Genomic DNA, 18,563 nt, shown 5'->3' with positions numbered 1-18,563 from the left:
CAGACCTGGCGTCGCTTCGGGATCAGTCCCCGCGCCGCACCCGTTTTGTCCACGTTTAATGCAGCTTTATTTTCCCGGGGCCGTTCCCGGCTCCCGCCCACAGCAGCTCCGCCGCCCCCTCAGGGCTGCGCCGCCATCTTGGGCGCGGGGGGCGGAGCCGGGCCCCGCCGGGCGCCTGCGCGGGGCGGGGGCTGCGCATGCGCGGAGGCCGCAGCGGTTGGCGGGAGAGGGGCGGGATGGCGGCGGCGGCGGGCGGCGAGGGGCCGGAGGGGGACTCGGACGGGGGCAGCGAGGAGCTGGTGCTTACCCCGGCGCAGCTCATCCGCAGCCTGGAGCAGGTGGTGTGGGCGGGGGAGAGCGGCTGCGGGCCGGGCCCCTGGGGAGAGCGGGGGGGTGACTGAAACCTGGGCTCGGGGGGAGATGGGGGGCGGCTGCGGGCCGGGCTCGCCGGGTGAGGGGGCAAGGATGAGTTTCTGGCCTCTCTGGGAGGCGCATTCCTCGCTTCCACTTACAGCGTGCCTTCTTCCAGGCTTGGCTGAATGAGAAGTTTGCTCCAGAGCTGCTGGAGAGCAAACCCGAGATCATTGAGTGTGTTGTGGAGCAGCTGGACCACATGGTAGGTGCTGCTGGCCGAAGGTATGGGCAGGCCCTGGCTGCCTGGCCTGTCAGGTACCTGCTTGGGTCCCCCTGGGATGGCTGTCCCTGAGATAAGGCTGCTCTGAGCACCTTCTCTGAGCGTGTCTTGCAGCGGGCACTGGGAGATACAAGGAAATAGTGTGCTTTGTGTCACCAAAAGCAGCTGTAATCTGGTTTTGTGGACCCTATGTACAAAATCCATTTTCCTCTCTGTTTCTTGTTTGACATTTCAGCCATTTAATTTCCCCTTGCTTTTCCTTGCAGGAGGCAAACCTGAAACGGGCAAAGAGAGGGGACTTGAAGGTCAGCATTCACCGCATGGAGATTGAAAGGATCCGTTATGTGCTCAGCAGCTACTTGCGGTGTAGGCTTGTGAAGGTAATACTTGCTGTGCTGCCCAGAGGATAAAAAAGGTGACTTCAGGAGTGATTTTTACCCCTGTAAGGCCTCCTGCTTCAGCAAGGCACTTAAAGCGTGCTCTGTCTGTGTCCTCTGAAGTGCAACCCAAAGGAATTCATTCCTTGGGTACGGGGATCACAGCATTGCTGTGTTTTCTTACCTCATCAAAGCCCAGGGTGGCACAATTGAACACTTGCATGTTTTGCCTGGGTCCTGTCACGTACACATCTGGTCGTGCAGCCTGTGGACCCCAGCTGACCGTCCTGCTGTCACTCCAGGAGCGGGTGTTCGGGCAGGCCTGCGGCTGCTGTGTACACCTCTACAGCAGCGGACTGCTGCTTGCAGGGGAAGCCTCTGGGGAGTGGGGATTGTAGGCACTGAACTGGGACAGATCTGCTTCAGTCTGTGGGATTTTGTTCCAATATCAGATAGAGAAGTTTTTCCCCCATGTCCTGGAGAAGGAGAAATCTCGAGCCGAAGGGGAGCCTTCCATTCTATCGCCAGAGGAGTTTGCTTTTGCTAAAGAGTGAGTATGTTTTGGATGCATCTTCCTCCCTTTTTATAGGTGTTAGAACTCACCTGTGTGTTATGTTGAACAGTTCTCGAGACTGTTAACCTTGGACAAGTTTGCAGTAAGAATCACAGGTTTTACTAGGAGGTTTCCTTATGGACAAGGAAAGAGCTGAAATAAAATAACATTGGTAACTTTGAGCCATTAGGTTTGTCTCTGGCCATGCCTGTGGGACAAGGAGGTGCCACTTGCTGGTGTTTTGAGTCAGTACTCTCCCTGCAAATCTCTATTTGATTAAACCAGTAAATGCTTAATGATTTGTTCCAGGTACATGGCAAACACAGAGATTTATCTGAAAAACGTGGCCCTAAAACACATGCCGCCCAACCTGCAGAAAGTGTCTCTCCTAAAATCAGGTGAGTACATCCAGACTCCAGCCTGACCTGAAAATTCTAGCTGCAGGGGTGTGGGGAAGGCACTGGGAAGCGTGAAATGTTAAGGGCTAGTCCTCCAGCGGGTGCTCAGCAGAAGCGGAGGTGACATGATGACAGTGCCACAATGCTGCTCTGCTGTGGTACGTGGCTTGGTGCTGCTGCCAGAGGGTCGTGCTGACCCCTGCCATCGAATCTTGCCTTGTGTTGAGGCAGCACACACTACGTCTGATTAGAAGTGTCTGGCGTTCCCTTTACTGGCCATGGGTTTGCTGCCCCTCGTACCGCTCTGTTTGCTCACTGTCCTGCAGAGGAGCAGAGGCGAGTGCTGAGTTTGTGCTCTGAATCCATTCTCTGCAGTTCCGAGGCCCAACCTGGACTCCTTTGTGTTCTTGAGGGTGTTGGAGCGGCAGGAGAACATCCTGGTTGAGCCAGAGACGGATGAGCAGAGGTAGGCGGGTGCTTCCCCATGCAGCGCACATAAATAATTTAGTTTCGCAAAAGCTTCGTGGCTCACAGCAAGATGGGAGAGGCGACTGAACTTGGCGTCTGTCTCTGGCAGAGAGTACACCATCGACCTGGAGGAGGGGTCACAGCACCTGATCCGCTACAAGACCGTCGCCCCGCTGGTGGCCTCGGGAGCAGTGCAGCTCATCTGAGGGGTGAGCGGTAAGTGTGGGGCAGGGGCAGGGCCTCGGTGACGCCGGGGGATGGCGGCGGCAGCCCCGGGGCCAGGGCGGCACGGCAGAGCTCGGCATGGGACCAGGCCGCGTCCCCTCCGGAGGTGGCGTGGCTGGGCAGGGCAGCAGCAGGGGTACCTGTGGCAAAAAGCAGGCGAATAAACCGGCAGGACACCTTTCCCTCTGCTGATGCAGAGGCGCTCGTTACCCCCACAGCTCATCAAACTCCTGATTGCTTACGACGTGCCTGGAATACAGCCAGACTCCCTTCGCTGGTGCTCCCGAGTGAGGGCAGGCTGTGTCGCAGCACTCCCTCCAGAGAGGCATTGCAGCAGCCTTGCCACAGTCCTAAGGGAGGGACGAGTGTAGCTGCTGCCTCTCCAGAGCCCGGGCTGGTTTGACAGTGGACGTGGACAGAGCGTGTCTGCTCTCAAAGGCCAACACAGCCTTTGTAAATAGCAGGGTGCTCTTTTTAATCCTGCAGCTATTCCAGTTTAGCACTGTTCTTTAAATTAGGTTACTGGGTGGAAACTGACTGACCGAATGGTGTGGCATCCAGCTTTGTAAACACCTTCCCCCATCAGCTTTGGTCTCCTCATGGGGTCTGTGAACGCTGGATGTTGTGCAAGTGGCCAGTTGCTCTGAGGTGAACCAGGGAGGGGGGGAACCTTCTGCACCATCTTTGCCACGTGATCCATTGAGCAAAAAAAAAACCACCACACATAAAGATACTTGCTGGCAGAGCAAATCCTGGTTCTTGCAGAAGGAGCAGGAAGGATTGCGAACACGTTAAGATGGAGACTGCAGCTCAGAGCAAAGGGAATGTCATGGGAGAGCCATAGGGTCCTCGGTGGGGTACTTAGCACCAGCTCGTTACCTGCAGTGGGAAGGGAGGGTGAAGAGTTTACCAAGTTTGTTCCTTTGTCTTTCTGACAGTATCAACTGGCATATGGCCAGGAGCTTAGGAATTCAGAGTTCCTACTTGCCTCTTGTTCCTTCCTTGAAGCACTGTTACACGTGCCAAACAGCAAGCCTGTCCTTCCCGGGAAGCTCTGCCTTTGGAGAGGCAGGTGCAGGGGCTTTGTGCGGCCTGTTGTGTTGGTACAGCCTCTTCTAGTTACGGCCAGAGCAGAGTTACGCTGCTTTTTCCTGGCATTTGGCAATAATAGTGCTATCCTTGTAAAATACCCACCCTTGCCATACAGGTGTCTGAGATTTGCCTTCAGAGTAGGCCTGGATTTGGAATTGCTCCCTAGACCCTGTGCTGATGATGGTGTTTCTTGCCCTGGGCCAAGGAGTGAGTGCCTCCGTGAGCCACGGGCAGCTGAGTTTTCTCTGATCAGACTGTAAATGGTGCAATCGCCATCAGATCTTTGGCAATGTCTGACAGCATTTGCAGGTTTGTCACAAACCTCTTCTCAACCAGAGCCACTGGCTCATGCTCAGGGGGTTTGTGCCAGAGCCGTGGGGGCTTTATACTGTCCATGTAAAATTTGTGTTTCCCTTTGCGATTCTGCTACATGCACAGGCCTGGCGTAAAGCCAGCACCAGAGCAGACCCTGCACAGAGGGTTTCAGTGCTGCTGTTTCACCTCTTGAAGTTCTGCATGTAGATCAGCGGGGCTGGTGAGAGGCCTTGCTCCTTTCCCAGCCTTTCCCAGCCTGCTGCTTTGGACTGGCTGATGTTGGGGAGATTGCACCACTCTCACAGCTAATCCTCAGGGTCAAGGCTGCCTTGTCAGCGTACTCCAGAGCAGGTAGGGCCCGTGTACAGGATGGTCTGCAGGATCAGCACCTGAGCACAGTGGAGCAGCTCTGAGGGATTTTGTAAGCTTGTAGGGGCTTGTGGTGCCTTCATGTTGTTTAGGAAGAGATGGAGCGTGAGGCTGGCAGAGCTTTCCCAGAACCCTCTCTTGCTGCAGGATGAGAACAGGAGTCCTGGTTTTGCCTCACCTCTAGGCTTTGTGTGTTAACTCATGCGCTTCCTACCTGGCCAGCGCTCTGTATTTGATTTCTGCAGCAGAGCATCCAGCTCCCTGTGAAGGGAGACTTGGATCAATAGAACAAATGCACAGGGCATTTTCTGGAAAGCTTCAGTCTGTAGCTGCTGGGATGCCTTATCTAAGACCAGTGGCGGCCAGTTTCACTAAAACAGAATGACTGTAATCATGGACTGAGGAGAAAGCAGCTTTCTGCTCTTCATGATCTGCAGACCCTCCCTCCACAGTGAGGGGTTCTGGTACAGCTTCTGATTGCGGCTCTGAGGGTAGAAACTGTCAAACTCCCTTCTGGAAGAGCTGCTGGGGCAAGGGGGACAGGCAGTTCTTGGTGCCTCTTCCAGTTGGAGAAGCCAGGGTGTCCTGTGCTACCTCAGCTCGGTGCCCGTCTGGTTGTGGGCAGATGGTGCCTCGTGCTCTTCAGGGCAGGGTTTTCCCTGCGTGGTGGTCTGTGAGGAACAGCCTGCTGCTCCTCTGACACTCCCCTTCCTCTGCCAGGCAGCGGTGACACTGCATCTTGTAGCGTGAGTGGCTCTGCATGTGTGGTTTATAGTGTTCCTAATGAATCCCTTTAGGTAAAGAAGATTCTGTAAGTACAGACTTTAAGAGGAGGCTGGATTTAATCCTTAGGAATCAGTAGCAGATACCTCTGTACAGCCCCCCAGGAAGGGCTGTGGATTGTGCCCTGCCCGGGCAGCTTCTCAGAGGTGACTGGATCTCCCAGCCAAAGTCGTCATTAATTCGCTGCTGCAGAAGCGTGCTGGGGAAGAGCTACTTGGAGAATGTCTAGGCAGCACCTCTGGAAGACTTTCACCTTGGCACTGTTAAGTTTGACTGGGCAATTGTCCACACAGCCAGTACTCGCCTCACCGTGGCTGCAGCAGTGGGGGCAGGACCGGCCAGGAGCTGACCCCGGCTCGGGGGCATCGGGCTCCTGCTCACCCACAAGGTCCCTGTCCTGCTCCTCCCCGGGCAGGAGCGTCTGGCCTGCAGGGACACGAGTGCCACACGCCTGTCTAGGGGATGGTGCTGCTTTGACTCTTTTGCTGCTTTTTCTGATGGTTTTGCCAGCTGCAGATTTTTGCCAGCCAAACTCTGGGTTCCAGCTCCCGTCTCCTGCGAGAGGTGTCCTGCGTTATGCTGGACACTCGGACACGGTGGGGGTGGAAAGCCGTGTGTAAATACCAATACGTTGTGTTGTGAGCTGGCAGAAACCTGTGCTGTCAGCAGGAAGGGTCAGGGCTGCTTAGCGTAAATGCCTGGGAGGCGCTGGGAGATTAACGGGTGGAACAGGGCGGGTGAGTGATCCAGCTGACACTATTCTGTTGAGGAGTCACGCATGAGCTAAACGGCACAGGTGGTTCTGGATAGAGGTGTCAGGGACACCCCTGTGTCTCCTGCCTGCTCAGGGGTGAGTGAATTTCTTTTTCAGGGCAGGGAACTGGTGTAACGGAGTTGCATTCAGTTTTGGTAGAGGATGAGCCGAGACTGGGGTTTTCTTTGTGCTTGGACACCCTGGAAAGAGCATCTTTTGGGCAAACATCTGAGAAGGGATGTGTAAAAACACTTCAAACCTCCCACCGCTAAAGGCAACGCGAGAGGAACACGTTTATCTTCTAAAAGCACTCACGTTTTTCGGGCGTTAGGAGGTTTTTCCATGCTGCTCCGCCTGTTAGCCCACGTCCGAGCTGAGCTCAGCGCAGGATCCTGGGCTCTTCCCTTCTCCCTGCCCGGGGTGAGAAGGCCGCGGCTGGGAGAAGAGTTCCCGGGAGAGGGAGGGTGGTCTCCGGTACCGGCTCGCCGGGCTGCCTCGGTCCTTGCCCCTTCCCCCGGGGCTTGGCCGGTCCGGGCCTCGTTAACGGCCTCGCCCCGGGGGGCCCGGCTGCGGCGGGAGCGGACGGGCCGGCGGTGGCTCCGCCCGCGGGGGCGGCCCTGAGCCCCTATTGGCCCCTCGGGGGCGCGTCCCCGGCGCTGATTGGCTGTTGCCGCCGCGGGGCGGGCCGGCCGCCGGCGCTCCCACGGCCCCGTTGACGGCGCGGGGCCACCGGCACCGGCCCGGACGGGACGCGATGAGCCGCGGCGAGCGGAGGGGAGGGGGGCCCGGCAGCGGGGACGCACCACCTGACCCCCTCCTCGCCTCTAGGCTCTTCCAGGTGTACAGCGCGCGGGCCACCGCCCCCCAGCCATGCTCGTGGACCTGGCCGTGCGGCTCTGCCTGAGCCACTCGCCCCCCCTCCGCAAGCTGCTGGACTCCTATGAGGAGCTGCGGGGCAGCCGGGGCCGCAAACCCCTCCGGTCCTGCCTCAACCAGAAGCTGGGCGCAGAACCCGAGCGGCGAGATAGCACCAGGAGCTCCGAGGGCCAGAAGACGACAGTTGTGTTCGCTGACACGAAGGGGCTCTCGCTGACGGCTGTCCGCTTCTTCTCAAAGATCGAGGAGGACCTCTGTGGCGTGCGGCATGCCCTGTCTGACCTCGCCTGCCTCCAGCCTGGGCTGCGGGACTCATGCCCGGCAGCGTGCAGGTACATGCTGGACTTCCTGCAGCCCTCTGCAGACTACGCGACCTTCTGCAGCCGCCTGCACAGCAACCTTGTCTGCCTGGAGAACTGCCTGGTCCAGGACCGTGCCCTGTCGGGGACAGTGAGGGTCAGAAACATCGAGTACGAGAAGAAAGTGATGGTCTGCATCACCTTCGAGGGCTGGAAGAGCTTCCGGGACGTCTCCTGCCAGTACCTGCGTAGCACGTACGGCTCGGCCGACACAGATGTCTTCTCTTTCGAGCTCGTCCTGCCCAAGCCATCCGTCTCCCACAGGGCCACAGAGTTTTGCATCTCCTTCCAGTGCGGGCAGAAAACCCACTGGGACAACAACCATGGGAGGAACTACACAATCTGCCACGCGGGCACGACCTGCCCTCCCTGCCGCGCTGGGAAGAGTGCCAGGCGGGGCCCGGGAGCACCTGGGCACCTCTCGGGCTGCCACCCTGGTCCTTTCTCGCCTGCAGAGCTGGCGCTGCTTGGACACGGGGACTCCTTATTTGTAGGGGAGCAGTGAGCAGAGGGGGGACGGTCCCTCCGTGTCCTGCCGTGAGGGGTCTCTGGGGAGGCGCCGGCTGCAGACAGCGCTGCTCGGTTCATCCTCCGCGGGCCTGGCTGCTGCTGGGGCTGCGCTAACTCCTGCCTGTGGGTTCTGCGGGCAGAGCCGGGGCAGAGGCCCTGCGGGGCCCGGTGCTGCCCAAGGGCTTCGTGTGGAGCTGCCGGGGCGGGGGTCGCCCCCGTGGCGACCCCCAAGGTCTCGGCAGTGGCCGCCGGCCCCCCCCCCCGCCCCGCGGTCCCGAGCAGGGCCCAGCGCGGGGGCTGCTGGGGGGGCGGGGCTGCCTCTGGGCTCGGGTGCTGTAACGGGGAGTTAATAAAGTGACGGCGCTTCGCGAGTGGTTCCTCCGCTGTCCCCCCCCCGCCGGTCCCTCCGCTGCCGCCGGGGGTGGGGCCGGGGCGGCCGCGCGCGCCCTCTGCCGGCGGTACGTGCCGGCGGGCGCGGCCCCGCGGGCGGCGCGCTGACGTCACGCACGCGGGGCGGGGGCGCGCACGGCACGTGGCGGGGGCGGAGCCGGGGCCCGGCGGCAGTGGTGGCAGGTGAGTGCGTGACCGGCCCGGTTCGGCCCGGCCGGGCCCGGCGACCCCCCCCCCCCCCCGCTCCCTCCCCCTCCCCCCCGGCGCTCGGGCCGCCGCCCCGCGCTGCTCCCGGTGAGGTCGGGCGCCCGGGCAGGGCTCGGTCGCGGACCGTTAACCGGCGTCCGCCTCAGGGAGCGCGGCCTCCCCGCGGTGGTGCGGGCCGCGCCGCAGCGCCTCCGCCCCCCCCGTGCCGGATGTGGCCCGGCCCGGCCCACCGCGCGGCTGCGCCGCAACGTCCCCGCCCCCCTCCCCCCCGGTGCCGCGGCCCGGCCGCACCCCCCGGCCCTCCGGGGCGGGTCCCCCCCCGCCGAGCACCCGCGGCCTGGCGCGCCCTCGCCGAGGCCGAAGGTCGCCGGGGCGAGCCCCGGCCCGGCCGTGGTTCGCTGCGCTCGTGGGCCGTGCCCCGGTCAATAAAGCCGAAAACGACGGCGGCCGCCGCCCCGCGCCCAGCCCCGGCCGCGCCGTCCCGCTCCCCCGCCGTTCACCCGCGGCCGCCGGGTGCTGAACCTGACGCTGCAGCCCGGAGGCAGCCGGCGCGGGACGGCGATCGCTGTGCCCGCCGGCGGCCTGGCGCTGCTGCTGCTCCGGGCCTGCCGTGAGCCCCGCGGGCTGTAGCCGGCAGGCAGGGCTGCCTGCCCTGGCCCAGGGCTCGTCGCAGGCGGGCGCCGGCCGTGCAGGCGGCCTGACGCGGGGTGACGGGGCGCAGGATGCGGTAATGGAGCCCCTCTGAGGGCAGCGGCTGCCGGCTCGCGTGGCCGGTCCGACCAGTGTGCCAGCACCAGTCCCGGTTCTGACGGGTGACAGCTCTGGCACAGCGGGCAGTGACATGTGCGGCCACGGAGCTGCCTCTCCCAGGACATGGTTCGTGTGGACGCGCCTGTTCCTGTGGAGCACTTACAGTGCTCTTGGCACCACTGGTGTAGCAGAGCTAAGCCAGCAGCTGGAACACGCTGCACGGGGGAGCAAGAGGATCTTCCCAGACTCTCCTCTACTCCTGTGGGCTTGTGGGTCCCTGTTAAATCCTGTCCCCGGGTCGACACTCCGCAGCCAGATGAAGGTGATATCCGGAGGGAAGGCTCCCCGGGGCAGACTCGTCTCTTTTTATGAGCCCCAACTGGCCTCGCTTGTGCATGCCGCTGCTGCAGAGGGTGTCCTCCCCCGGAAGGGCTGTAGTGCCAGGTGTCTGACCTTTGACTGGTCCCTGTGCCCCAACAAGTTCCACTTTGGCTAATCATCAGCGATAATTCTCCCCTTGGGCTAACTTCCTGTCCTGAACTGTTTGTAAAGCTGCCCTGTGTGACCAGGGGGTGAGCTGTGTACAAGAGCAGAGGAAGTGATTCCCTCCCAGGAATCTGGGTACCTGGCTGGCTCAGTGCTCTCGGATGCCTCTGAAATGAGAGAGCTGATCACATCTTTGTCATGAGGACGGGTTTTATGTCTCTCCATTGGCTCCTTTCCGGTACTTGGGACCTGATTGCAGCGTCCTGTGCTCTAGGCGTGGTTCTTGACAAGTCTGCTCAATCTGAGGTGTGGATGGTATGAAAATACAGGACAGGTGGCAGCGGGGAGGGATTCCCAAGTCTGTGACAGTGCCAGGCAGTAGCTGGAGTGCCCGTCCGAGTCTGCCGTGTCTCAGGAGCTGCTCTGAGTGATGTGACCTCAGCCCCAGCACTGCCTTCCAGGTTTCAGAGCCCGCTGTCCCTGGCTGCCTGCCACCCTCTCTGTGTTGACGTCTCTCTGAGCTGCATGACTTGCCTGACTTCGGTTTCTCTTTCCTCCACTAGTGCTGGTGGCATGTGAGTGCTTTGTCGGCCAAGAAGCCAACACTGTTGAAGAGCTTTCCTGGGACGCAGGCTTCATCCGTGACTGTAACGACCCTTCAGCATGACTGGATGCCAGGGGCCTCTGGAATTAAACTCATTCCAGGCGTCATGCAAGGATCTGCGCTAGTGCCCGTGTCCTCACAGAAAGAACGATAACAGCTCCACATACGGTAGGCTCCCCAAGTGCCAACTCCCTCGATCTCCTCCAATGCAGGCTCAGGGATGGACTCCACCTTGTCCCTGTGAAGAGACTCTGCATGCTGTCAGCAACCAGGAGGGGATTCTGCTGCCAGGCTCTTCAGAAGCTATCCCACAGCGGGGCTGGCTCAGCGGCGCCGTGGGAGGATATCCCTTCACACGGCTGTGTCACTGCAGTGCCCACTGCACGCCCATGGAGGAACCTGTGTGTGTGTTCCCTCTCCTTTGAGCTGCTCAGCCCGCACTGTCTGAACTCACCTGGGCTCCTGGCAGACTATTTGCTTGTTTTCCCAACCGCTCTCCCTGATCCTGTTGCGTTCCCTCTCTCCAGAGCCCAAAAAGGATGTGAACTTTGGAATGGGGTCTGTGAGCAGGCTGCGGACTCGGTGCATGTGTGAGACTGTTGCTGAATAACAGGAGGACTCGTTAATTGCTGCGGGCAGCCCTTCTGTCTGGCTGCAGGGCACCAGCCTTGCCTGGGCCCCTCACCATGTTCCTCCTGCTCCCCTTTGACAGCCTGGTTGTCAATCTCTTGGGGATTTCCATCACTGTCCTCTTCACTCTGCTTCTGGTTTTCATCATTGTGCCAGCAATTTTTGGAGTCTCCTTTGGCATCCGCAAGGTTTACATGAAAACTTTATTAAAGATTTTTCAGGTAAGTCATGTCTTGAGAATCTTCTGTATTTACAGGGGTCTGGTCAAGCGTGGTCATGCTAGGCAGAGAGAGGCTTTTGCCCCTCAGCAGAGCATTGCGGGTGACTGGGGTGGGAGGTTGGTTGGTTGGTTGGTTGGTGACATGTGCTGGTGCCATATGACCCCTTTGGGTCATCTCAGCCAGGTGCAGTTTACTGGAGCTCTCTTTGTGGGCTGTTTTTTCCCAGTAATTGACCCAGTAAGTCTTCACGTAAAGTAGTGGTGTAGTGTGGCCTGTAAGCGAGCAGTAGCCCAGCAGGATCTGTCGATGTGCTCGGGTGGGTTAACGTCCCAGGCGGGGCAGAGTGCTGTTACGGTTCAATGTGGAAGGAAGCCAGAAGGGCTGTAGGGTGTGATGGGGAGGGACAAGGCTGCGGTCAGCCAGCTGCTCCTCTCCAGGATGCGGTTGGATGAAGCAAAAGCAGGAGGTAAGGCAGGACTTTCTGTACAGCAAGCCCTGAGCGGTCTGTGGCCAGAACCCAGAGCTCTCGACACCTTCTGTCGCAGAGTGCTGCCTGCTTATCTGCTGAGCCCAGCAGCCGTGTCTGGACCCGCAGCCTCTGAGGACGACCAGCAGCCCTTGCTGACCCTCTTGGCACAGAGAGGCCAAGTGGAATTTTCCAGCTTGGGGTCATGCCGTTCCCTTGCCTGCCCTTGGCAGACTAATTTTATGGGCTGTCTCACAGCCAACACCTCTCCTTGAAGCAAGTCCCTGGTGAGACCAGAATTTTTGCCAGACTCCTAGTCAATAAAGCCTACAACACCCTACCCTGGCAGCCCAAGCAAAAGGAAAAGGATTGGCTTGTGCTTGATAGGGAGGTTTTAGGCTCTTAAATGTGGAGTTCAAGCTGCTAAAGGATTTGTGGTACAGCTGCTGCTGTTTGAGGAGGGCTGGTCTTTCCCTGGAGCGTGTCTGTACTGGCTGGCTTGGGAAGGCAGCCCTGCAGCTTGGCAATACTCAGCTCTTCAAACTCTGAGTCCTCCCAAAAGCCTGAGATGTGCATGGGAAGACCCCGGGCTTTGTGAGGTGCTTTGTTAACACAGATGTCTGAAGACCTGACTTCAAATTTAGTGAGTGAACCTGGAGAAAAAATTAATAATAAGTTTGGTTTATCTGAAATGGAACTTTTCACCTTGTTTTCTTTTTTTTTTTCTTTTTTCAATTCAGGAACGTTTAATCTCAACACCTGTTTTGGTGTTTAATTTTGAAACTTTCTGAAAAGACTTTGAAGTCTATTTCAGCTTTTGTCTTTGTGGTGGGAGAGGGGAGCACTCTGCTCACAGATTTGGTGGAAAGTTCACTCACTACGTTTGGTCACTCAGATTTGTATTTTTGGGGAGCGTTATTTACCCAAAAGATTTTCGCAGCTCGAGGGGCCAGTGCTGCGAACCCAGCCCAGAGGGGCAGCGTTTGAGTCTGGCAGTTTGTGGGACACGGCCGGTGCTGCGGGGCCTGGGCTGACGGCTCCACATCTCTTGGCGGTGTGGGAGACCTGCCTGGTGCTCCCCGGGTGTGAGTCTGGGTTTTCTGCTGCCACAGCCGGGATGGAGACGTGTCTGAGGGACGCCTTCTCCGTAGGCTGCCCAGCTCCTGCTGGGCTGGAGCTCCACTTCTGACTTCTCTTGGGATGACAGTGTCTCGACAGTCTTCTGCAATCCTGCAGTTCCTTCTGCTGGCAGAGGAGGCTGCTAGATGAGCTGGACACTCCACATGCAATTAGTATTCCCACATCGCTCCTTCCAGATCTGATGCTGGCATGGGCTGAGACCAGGACACCAGGAGTTCCCCGCGGCTCCCCCTTCTTCCCCAATCCCTGATGGCACAGCTGGCCTGGGGCAATAAGCACGTGTACACAAGTCCTTGAGAAGCTTCTTCTCCAAGGGCTGTGTAGTGCAGAAGAGCATGAGGCTGGGGGGCAGGCAGGAAGACTGGTCAGAAATCCAGCCTGCAGTTTTTGCCAGTGCCCTTGAGAACTAGCTGAGGGAGATTTCTGTGCATAACAGGTAGTCAGGGCGTGGGATTTGGCAGCCAGCTGCCAGAGCGCTGTCCGAGGGTGCTTGCTGCTGCTGTTGTGGACTGATTGGTGAGCTGAGAAGCAGCAGTAGCCGTTAGCTGAATCAGGGAGGGAAGGATCCCCTCCTGTCATCAGCCTGATGTTTCTAGCAGCAGCCTGGAAGCACAGTCTCTGCTTTGAGCTTGGAAGAAGCCAGGGTTGAAAACCAGCACCAGTCCCGTGACCAGCCCCCTGCGCTGGCAGCCATGGGACAGGTGCGACAGAGCCCACGGAACAGGGGCCACAGAAAACCCCACTGTGCTGTCTCGCCACTGAGCACTCCTCTTCCTTTCTGGCACTCCCTGCTTCCCGTGGGGCTCTGCTCCGCACAATGGCGCACAGACGCGTGCGCATCGCGGCTGGCCTGTGCCTGTCACCCCCCCATCAGTCCTCTTGTCCCATTGCGAGCAGATCTCTGCTGTAAAAATGTTCCTCCCGGGCCAGTCTCTGCTCCCACCTCGGTTCAGTTGTGTTCATCACTCATTCTTCCAGTTCTGTACAGAAGCCTCCTGCTTTAGCTCCATCTTCTCCCCTTAACCGTGCTCTTCCCTGGAAGTCGACTGTAAAACAGGGGCAGTAAGGAGCGGAGCTACAGGCCTTGCGAATCTTGTCATGTGTCTCTTGCAGTGGGCGACACTGAGAATAGAGCGTGGGGCCAAGGAGAAGAAGCATCCGTTATACAAGCCCTATGTCAATGGTAAGATCCTGCCCTGCATGGGTACGTAGAAAGTTCAATATTCTGTTGGGGAGAAGGGGATAAATGTGGTGTCTCTGAGCAGCTGAGGTATGCTTGGAAGCCTTTTCGTGTAGGTGGATTGGAGGGAGCTATGGAGAGGTCCATTTCGTGAGGAAGCTGGGGGAAGCACCCGGGGAGTGGGAGAGGGCTGGTTCATGCCTGTCTGCATTGGAGGAGGGACGGGGCCTGTGGAGGGTCCTGGCTCTCGGCCGTCTGTGAGCGGGCAGGTCGCACGTCGCTCAGAGCTGCCTGTGGCGTATTGCAGGGATCATTGCGAAGGAGCCAACGTCGCTGGAAGAGGAGATCAAGGAGATCCGCCGGAGTGGCAGTGGCAAAGCCCTGGACACCCCCGAGTTTGAGCTCTCGGATATCTTCTATTTCTGCCGCAAAGGCATCGAGACCATCATGGATGATGAAGTGACCAAGAGATTCTCGGCTGAAGAGCTGGAGTCCTGGAACCTGCTGAGCAGGACCAACTACAACTTCCAGTATATCAGCCTGCGCCTCACTGTGCTCTGGGGACTGGGGGTGCTCATCCGCTACTGCTTCCTGCTGCCCCTCAGGTGAGTGCTGCTGCAGCGGCCTGCCTGCGCCGGGGGATGGCGGCCTCCTCCCTCTGCGGAGGGCAGCTGGTCTCCACCCCCAGACCCTCTTCATCGTCATCCGGAGAGACCAGCTGCTTGATGAGTGGGGCTCGTGGCCTGATTTTGCTATCGCGTAGCTTCCCTCTCTCTGCAGGATAGCCCTGGCATTCACTGGCATCAGCTTGTTGGTGACGGGTACTACAGTGGTGGGATATTTGCCAAATGGAAGGTGAGTTCATCTCTGGGACAGAGGGGATGGGGGTACCCCTGTGCAGTTTAAGACCCGATAACCCTCAAGTTTTTCTGCGAGGCTGATCTGTTCTGCCTGCTGCAGGCAAGGCCGGTGCATTGTCGTGGCATCTGTAGCCTCTTGGCAACAGACACCCTGTAATTTTAAACAAAGGGCCTAGATGTGAGTACTAACCTGTGGCAGATCACTCAGCCCTGGGCTTTGAAAGGAGCAAGGACAGAAAAGAGCAAAGGCCAAGGTTTAGTTCTCATGAGTTAAGAATCAGTGGTTGTAAGCTGGCAGCGAAACCCAGGATGAAAAGTGTTTCTGTGGATCGGTTGGATCTCCTGGCCTGGGGCAGCTGGGCTGAGCGGCCCCATTACTGGGGAGGTTGTAGCCCTGGGGGGTGATGGTCTCTGTCCCGTGCTGCAGGTGTAAGGAGTTCCTGAGTAAGCACGTCCACCTGATGTGCTACCGGATCTGCGTGCGTGCCCTCACCGCCATCATCACCTACCACGACCGGTAAGGAGGCTCTGCCTGCTGCAGCGTGCCCCTTCCCATGTGCTGCTCCATGCTGCGCCTCTTGCAGGCCTCGCCCTTCGTTCCTCTGTCCTCATCTGTACCTTTGTTTTGCATTTAGAGAAAACAGACCCCGAAACGGAGGCATCTGCGTGGCCAATCACACATCTCCCATCGACGTGATCATCCTGGCCAGCGATGGCTACTACGCGATGGTAAGGTCTGCGCTCCAGCCCTGCCTGCAGGGCCTGGCCACATCTGTGGTGGGAGCAGCCAGCATGTTGCGTGGGGCGGGCAGGAGGCAGCAAGAGGCTTTTGTGGGTGCAGAACTACTCTTCCCCACGTGACATCATGCTCTCCAACCCTCTGCATGGATACCCTCTTGTCTTGGCCTGGGACTCTGAGCACCAGGGGCCTCTGGGCACTGCTCTGCCAGCAGAGCTCTGGGGTTTGCTGTCCACGGAAGAGCAAGCACTTCCCCAGCTGGACCTCCTGCAGCATGGAAAGCACTTGGGGCTTGCTGCAGCTGTCCTTCCCCTCAGAGCCTGGGGCTTTCCCTCTCAGCCCTTCCAGGGCGGGGGTAGAAAGATGAACCTCAACTTGGCTGTGAATCCAGGAGCTGCCTTGGCCTCCATGTGTCCTCAGGTCTTGTAACTGGTGTCTTCCTGCCCTGTTCAGGTGGGTCAGATCCACGGCGGGCTGATGGGTGTGATACAGAGAGCCATGGTGAAAGCTTGTCCCCACGTCTGGTTCGAACGCTCTGAGGTCAAAGATCGTCACCTTGTCGCCAAAAGGTGTGGCAGTTGCTGGCTGTAGGGGGGTCTGGAGGCTGGGAAAGGCGGGGGGCTGCCCACTTCCCATGGGTGAGGACGCTGCCTTGCCTTGTGGGTGCTGGGAGACCGTGCCGCTCTTGCTGGCACCCAGGCAGTCCCCAGCAACGGCTGGATAAGGACCATGCTGTGAATTGGTAGTGATGGCTTCTGTGCCCTCTGCTAATTGGTGATGCTCTTTGTTCAGGCTCACGGAGCACGTCCAGGACAAGAGCAAACTGCCCATTCTTATCTTCCCGGAAGGTGAGTTGTGGAGCGGGGCCAGACCAGCACCTGGTGGAGGGGGCACACAGGGACAGCAGCGCGCCCCTGTTCCTTCCCTCGTTGCGCAGCCAAGGGCCTTGAGACCCTTTGCTGGGACAAAGGGAATGTTGCATCTTTAGAGCTCGCTGGATGCAGAATGTGGAAGTCAGATCCATGGTGTCCCAGAGACATATCCTGTGTGCAGAGAGCAGGGTTTGGAGTGTTAAGAGGGCAGTTGTTGGGTGCCGTAGCCTGGACCTTAGGTGTTAGCTTAGACTTCTGAGCTGACTTGCAAAGGGAAGCTGAGAAGATTGTGCTCGCCTCTTACAGGAACCTGCATCAACAACACGTCTGTGATGATGTTCAAGAAGGGGAGCTTTGAAATTGGAGCCACAGTTTACCCTGTAGCCATCAAGGTATGAGAAGGCAAACACTCCTCTGCGTCAGAGCTCAGTCTTGGCAGCCCAGCCTTGGCCCAGGCCTGGGGGCATGGGGAAGCTGAGGTCACTCCATGCAGTGCTCTGGGAGTGCTGGCCTGTAGCTGGGCTTGGAGCGGAACTCAGAGCCTCGGGGAGGGTGCAGCCACTGCCTGACTCTGAGCTCTTCTGCCTCTGTAGTATGACCCGCAGTTCGGAGATGCCTTTTGGAACAGCAGCAAGTACGGCATGGTAACCTACCTCCTCCGGATGATGACCAGCTGGGCCATCGTCTGCAGCGTCTGGTACTTGCCCCCGATGACCAGACAGGTACGTGTGGTGGGCCTGGCCCGCCTGGCCGCTGCCCCTCGGGCCCTTCGCTCCCGCTGAGCTGTGTTGTTCCGCCGCAGCCCGAAGAGGACGCTGTCCAGTTTGCCAATCGAGTGAAGTCAGCCATTGCCAGGCAGGGGGGCCTGGTGGATCTGCTCTGGTGAGTCCCAGCAGGCTTTTCTCTTCCTGGTGCCGAGTTCCTTGTTCCTGGGCCCTGGCGTGTGCCCATGGGCTGCAGAGCCGCCTTGCGTTGGGCCGAGTAGGCCTATGGAGAAGTAGAGACACATCCTCCCTGTGACCTCCACAACTGCTCGCCAGTAGCAGGCACCAGAGTCTTGGCTTCTGTGCGTGTCGGGCACCAGGGCTTCATCCCAGCTCACGCTGGGCTGCCCTGGTGTTGACTCGATGCTGCGCGGTGAGGTGGGTTGAGCTTGGGAACTTCCTTTTTCGGGCACTGAGATGTTCAGCGCCTGGGGGGGCCTGTGGGGCCAGCCTGCTGCAGGGCTGCTGGCGCTGCCATGCTGAGCGCGGTGTGGAGGCGGCTGCCCGGCACGGCTGGCCTGCCGCGCCTGCGGAGCTGCCGGGCTGTCGCGGGGCTCTGAGCTGCTCCCAGCAGCCCCAGCCGAAGGTTCCGACCGCTCACGCCTGCAGCTCCTCTGATGGTCTGACTCTCTCCCCAGGGATGGAGGACTGAAGAGGGAGAAGGTGAAAGACACGTTCAAGGAGGAGCAACAGAAACTCTACAGCAAAATGATTGTAGGCAACCATGAAGACCGGAGCCGGTCCTGAGCCCTCCGCCTCCAGCACCGTTACTGGGCCTGGCCAGAGGCCCCTGCCCCCGGCACGAGCGGGGGTTCCTCTGAAGCAGTTCCGGATCTTCGGACTTTGGCTACTCCAGAGCCACTCGGACTTGCTCCTTCACCCTCTGGCTGCTCTTCCCCGGAGGCGCTGTTACTGCCCAGAGTCTGGGGCCCTGGGCAGCTCTGGGCAAAGATGCCTTCTTGTTACTGTTACAGTGAAGCCCCTTGCAGGGGCAATATTAAACGAAACACTTACGGTCTCGTATGCTTCCATATGGTGTTTACGGGCCCAGGGGGAGGCCTGAAGCCTTGATGTGCCTGTGTGTCAGTCACAAGTCTCCCACGGCGCAGAAGCTGGTGAGCTGCACTGAAATCAGCTGCCTTGACAACCAGGGGAGCCTTCGTGAGCCTGTGCCTCGTGTCTGCAGAGTAAGCCCCGCATGAACAGCGTGTGCTCTCTCGGGCCATTTCCAGCTTTGCTGCCAGAAGGAGAAACCCCCCTCTTCCTTTCGCCACCCTCCTGTCGAGGTCTGACCCTTCTCCAGCATCCGAGCACCAGCCTCTTCGCTGGGGTTCCTCGGGGGGTGAACGGCGGGTTGCCAGGCAGTTGTCACTGGTGTGGGGCTCCTGAGGAACCCGTCCCTGCTGCAGGGGGAGCCCGGGCTGGGGCGGGAGATCCCCTTTTAAACGTCTCCTGAGGGAAGTGGTGGGATCTGATCTTGTTGTGCACCAACATGTGCATAGATAATCCAGAGCTTGTTGCAAGGAAACAAATCCTGTGCC

At 59.1% G+C, this 18,563-nt stretch overlaps 2 protein-coding genes and 1 pseudogene across 2 annotated transcripts; all 3 read left to right on the top strand.

Annotated features, from left to right (window-relative positions):
* The first annotated feature begins 236 nt into the window (after positions 1–236).
* GINS4 (GINS complex subunit 4) lies at positions 237–6,971 on the top strand. Its single transcript, XM_074852046.1, has 8 exons — positions 237–338; positions 530–616; positions 901–1,014; positions 1,464–1,561; positions 1,874–1,962; positions 2,338–2,428; positions 2,540–2,646; positions 6,797–6,971. Exons 1-7 carry the CDS (start codon positions 237–239, stop codon positions 2,634–2,636), a joined length of 678 nt encoding a protein of 225 aa, XP_074708147.1. The 3' UTR covers positions 2,637–2,646; positions 6,797–6,971.
* Positions 6,839–8,084, top strand: LOC141935634 (protein phosphatase 1 regulatory subunit 3C-B-like; annotated as a pseudogene).
* A 2,748-nt stretch (positions 8,085–10,832) lies between these two features.
* GPAT4 (glycerol-3-phosphate acyltransferase 4) lies at positions 10,833–18,041 on the top strand. The gene is made up of 12 exons (XM_074852044.1): positions 10,833–11,001; positions 13,721–13,790; positions 14,095–14,392; positions 14,568–14,642; positions 15,075–15,164; positions 15,283–15,376; positions 15,840–15,955; positions 16,179–16,234; positions 16,565–16,650; positions 16,852–16,980; positions 17,061–17,140; positions 17,661–18,041. The coding sequence occupies exons 1-12, from the start codon at positions 10,837–10,839 to the stop codon at positions 17,767–17,769; spliced, it is 1,368 nt and encodes a 455-aa protein (XP_074708145.1). The 5' UTR covers positions 10,833–10,836; the 3' UTR covers positions 17,770–18,041.
* The last annotated feature ends 522 nt before the right edge of the window (positions 18,042–18,563 follow it).

This window comes from Strix uralensis, chromosome 28, assembly GCF_047716275.1.
Source record: "Strix uralensis isolate ZFMK-TIS-50842 chromosome 28, bStrUra1, whole genome shotgun sequence".
Classification (NCBI taxonomy): Eukaryota; Metazoa; Chordata; class Aves; order Strigiformes; family Strigidae; genus Strix; species Strix uralensis.
This window is presented reverse-complemented; position numbering and strand designations above follow the sequence as displayed.

What these genes read in the sequence shown, in the direction of transcription:
- GPAT4 (XM_074852044.1), top strand. Translation starts at nt 10,837, where the DNA reads ATGTTCCTCCTGCTCCCCTTTGACAGCCTGGTTGTCAATCTCTTGGGG. An exon ending in TGCTTCCTGCTGCCCCTCAG is followed by an intron (nt 14,393 to 14,567) that starts GTGAGTGCTGCT and finishes CTCTCTCTGCAG; the next exon opens with GATAGCCCTGGCATTCACTG. An exon ending in GGCCTGGTGGATCTGCTCTG is followed by an intron (nt 17,141 to 17,660) that starts GTGAGTCCCAGC and finishes CTCTCTCCCCAG; the next exon opens with GGATGGAGGACTGAAGAGGG.
- GINS4 (XM_074852046.1), top strand. Translation starts at nt 237, where the DNA reads ATGGCGGCGGCGGCGGGCGGCGAGGGGCCGGAGGGGGACTCGGACGGG. An exon ending in AGTGTCTCTCCTAAAATCAG is followed by an intron (nt 1,963 to 2,337) that starts GTGAGTACATCC and finishes CATTCTCTGCAG; the next exon opens with TTCCGAGGCCCAACCTGGAC. An exon ending in CCAGAGACGGATGAGCAGAG is followed by an intron (nt 2,429 to 2,539) that starts GTAGGCGGGTGC and finishes TGTCTCTGGCAG; the next exon opens with AGAGTACACCATCGACCTGG.